The 1731-nt window shown below is 47.0% G+C and overlaps 1 protein-coding gene across 1 annotated transcript; it reads left to right on the top strand.

The window, feature by feature from the left end:
- Positions 1 to 1332: 1332 nt before the first annotated feature.
- On the top strand, positions 1333 to 1724 carry PHYSODRAFT_342587 (hypothetical protein; the record flags this gene model as incomplete). The annotated part of the gene is made up of 1 exon (XM_009541076.1): positions 1333 to 1724. A coding segment is annotated over one exon (392 nt), but the record flags the coding sequence as incomplete, so codon positions are not given.
- Between the last annotated feature and the right edge of the window lie 7 nt (positions 1725 to 1731).

The following is a 1731-nucleotide window of genomic DNA, read 5'->3' as shown; positions in this document are numbered from 1 at the left end:
CATTACAGTCCAGCAACAAAATGCAACCACGTACTCTGCAACGGCGATAACACCTAGATATTGTACCTACGACGCTGAGGTGCGGAGGAGCTCCACACTGCTGCGCGGGCGCTCGGCGCGCGCCATATCGCTGCTGGGCTCGACCTTCGGCATCGGCGAGTTACTCGGTATCTCCTGCAACTAAGCCACTGCCTGCAGCCACGCTTTTTGTCGATGCTACAGCGTAGACTGGTTTGCGTATGCGCCCTCTATCCGAATCTCCATCTTCTATGTAGTGTTAGTACTTTACTGTAGAAAGGAGAGTTGGCGTGGTGGGGTGAACGACTGTTGTCGTTCACCCCAGTAAAGCGAAGAAACATTGCTCCACTACGGGAACAAACGGTCGTATGATAACTGTGCTATGATGTCCTTACATTCCATTCCTGGCAAGTATATTTAAATCTTCTAGCAGGAGGTTAGTGCATGGCGTCAGGATCAAAAGCCCGGACATTTTTCAAGTGCGCTGCCTCTAGTAAAGGGGGCAAAATGCGCACACAGATGAATCAGTCCAATTTACGAGCCGAGATGCAGCAACACTCAAAACTACATAATACAATATTAACCAATGAAATTGCTACATTTGATTTGTCGTCAAACTGTCTTACGAATGCTCGACACAAGTGATTGACCATCCACGACTTACAGCAATTCGTACTCGAGTACGATTTATAGTCGTGCTCGATAAGTCGTACGAGTTATTGTGCTTTGCAGTTATTTTGCCGACCATTTTAGACGCTAAATATGGCAAAGCCTGCTCCTAAATATGTGTGAAAGAAGATACACGGCCTGCTAAAATTATGCATAAATCCACCTCCTCATATATATATCGACTTGGGAGGGCCTGTCAGCAGCCATGCATTGGCCCAGTACACCACCGTCCATGATCCCCAGCACATCCACCCTCTTATGCATAATTGCCGTGTGTGTAGGTGCTTGTGGATAAAAACCGACAGAATTGCAGCTGCACAGCCACAATTGCACTTTTGAAAGTGCAATTGTGGCGCTTTTAGCGTAATTCTAGGCCTCCACCCATTTATGCACCTCGATTTATCGTAAATCTAGCAGGTGGTCGTAATAATACAGCAAATCTCGCCTCATATTGCCAAAATCATTGCAAAGCACAAATACAGTCTGAAGTGCCAAAAAGTACAATATGTGTTATTATAATAAACCTGGCGAGATGTGCGCCTAAATACTTTTGTCCAATAAAAACAGAAACTACATAGTGATTATGTCCAATTAAAGCGAATATGTGGTCTACATTAAAGAGAAGTCGCCAAACCGCAACACTACATGGCGAGCCAGTCGGATCTCCAGCCTGGAGTCGAGGAGATAGCCGCATTCGTGGACGACAGCGTCTTCACTCAGTTGAGCGCGAAACTGGGGGACGCGAAGGAAGGCAACGAGGGAGCACTGGAGAAGAAGCCTCTTCGCATCGATGAGTATTTGAAAAAATATCGCGACGCGGGACTCCGGGTCTCTCAGAAAGAATTTAAGGGATGCTTGGAGGTGAAGATCAGAATCGTATACGAGTACCCAGACGTGACGGTCGATCTTGCGGAAACCATTACGGTCAAGACGGTGAAAGACCTCCTGGCAAAGTTTTTTCCGGAAGACAACCCCCTCATCACCAAGCTGGGTGAAGACGAAATGATCCGACTCTCGGATGCGTTCACTAAAGTCACGTACGTC

The sequence above is a fragment of the Phytophthora sojae genome (genome assembly GCF_000149755.1).
Source record: "Phytophthora sojae unplaced genomic scaffold PHYSOscaffold_18, whole genome shotgun sequence".
Taxonomy (NCBI): Eukaryota; Oomycota; class Peronosporomycetes; order Peronosporales; family Peronosporaceae; genus Phytophthora; species Phytophthora sojae.
This window is presented reverse-complemented; position numbering and strand designations above follow the sequence as displayed.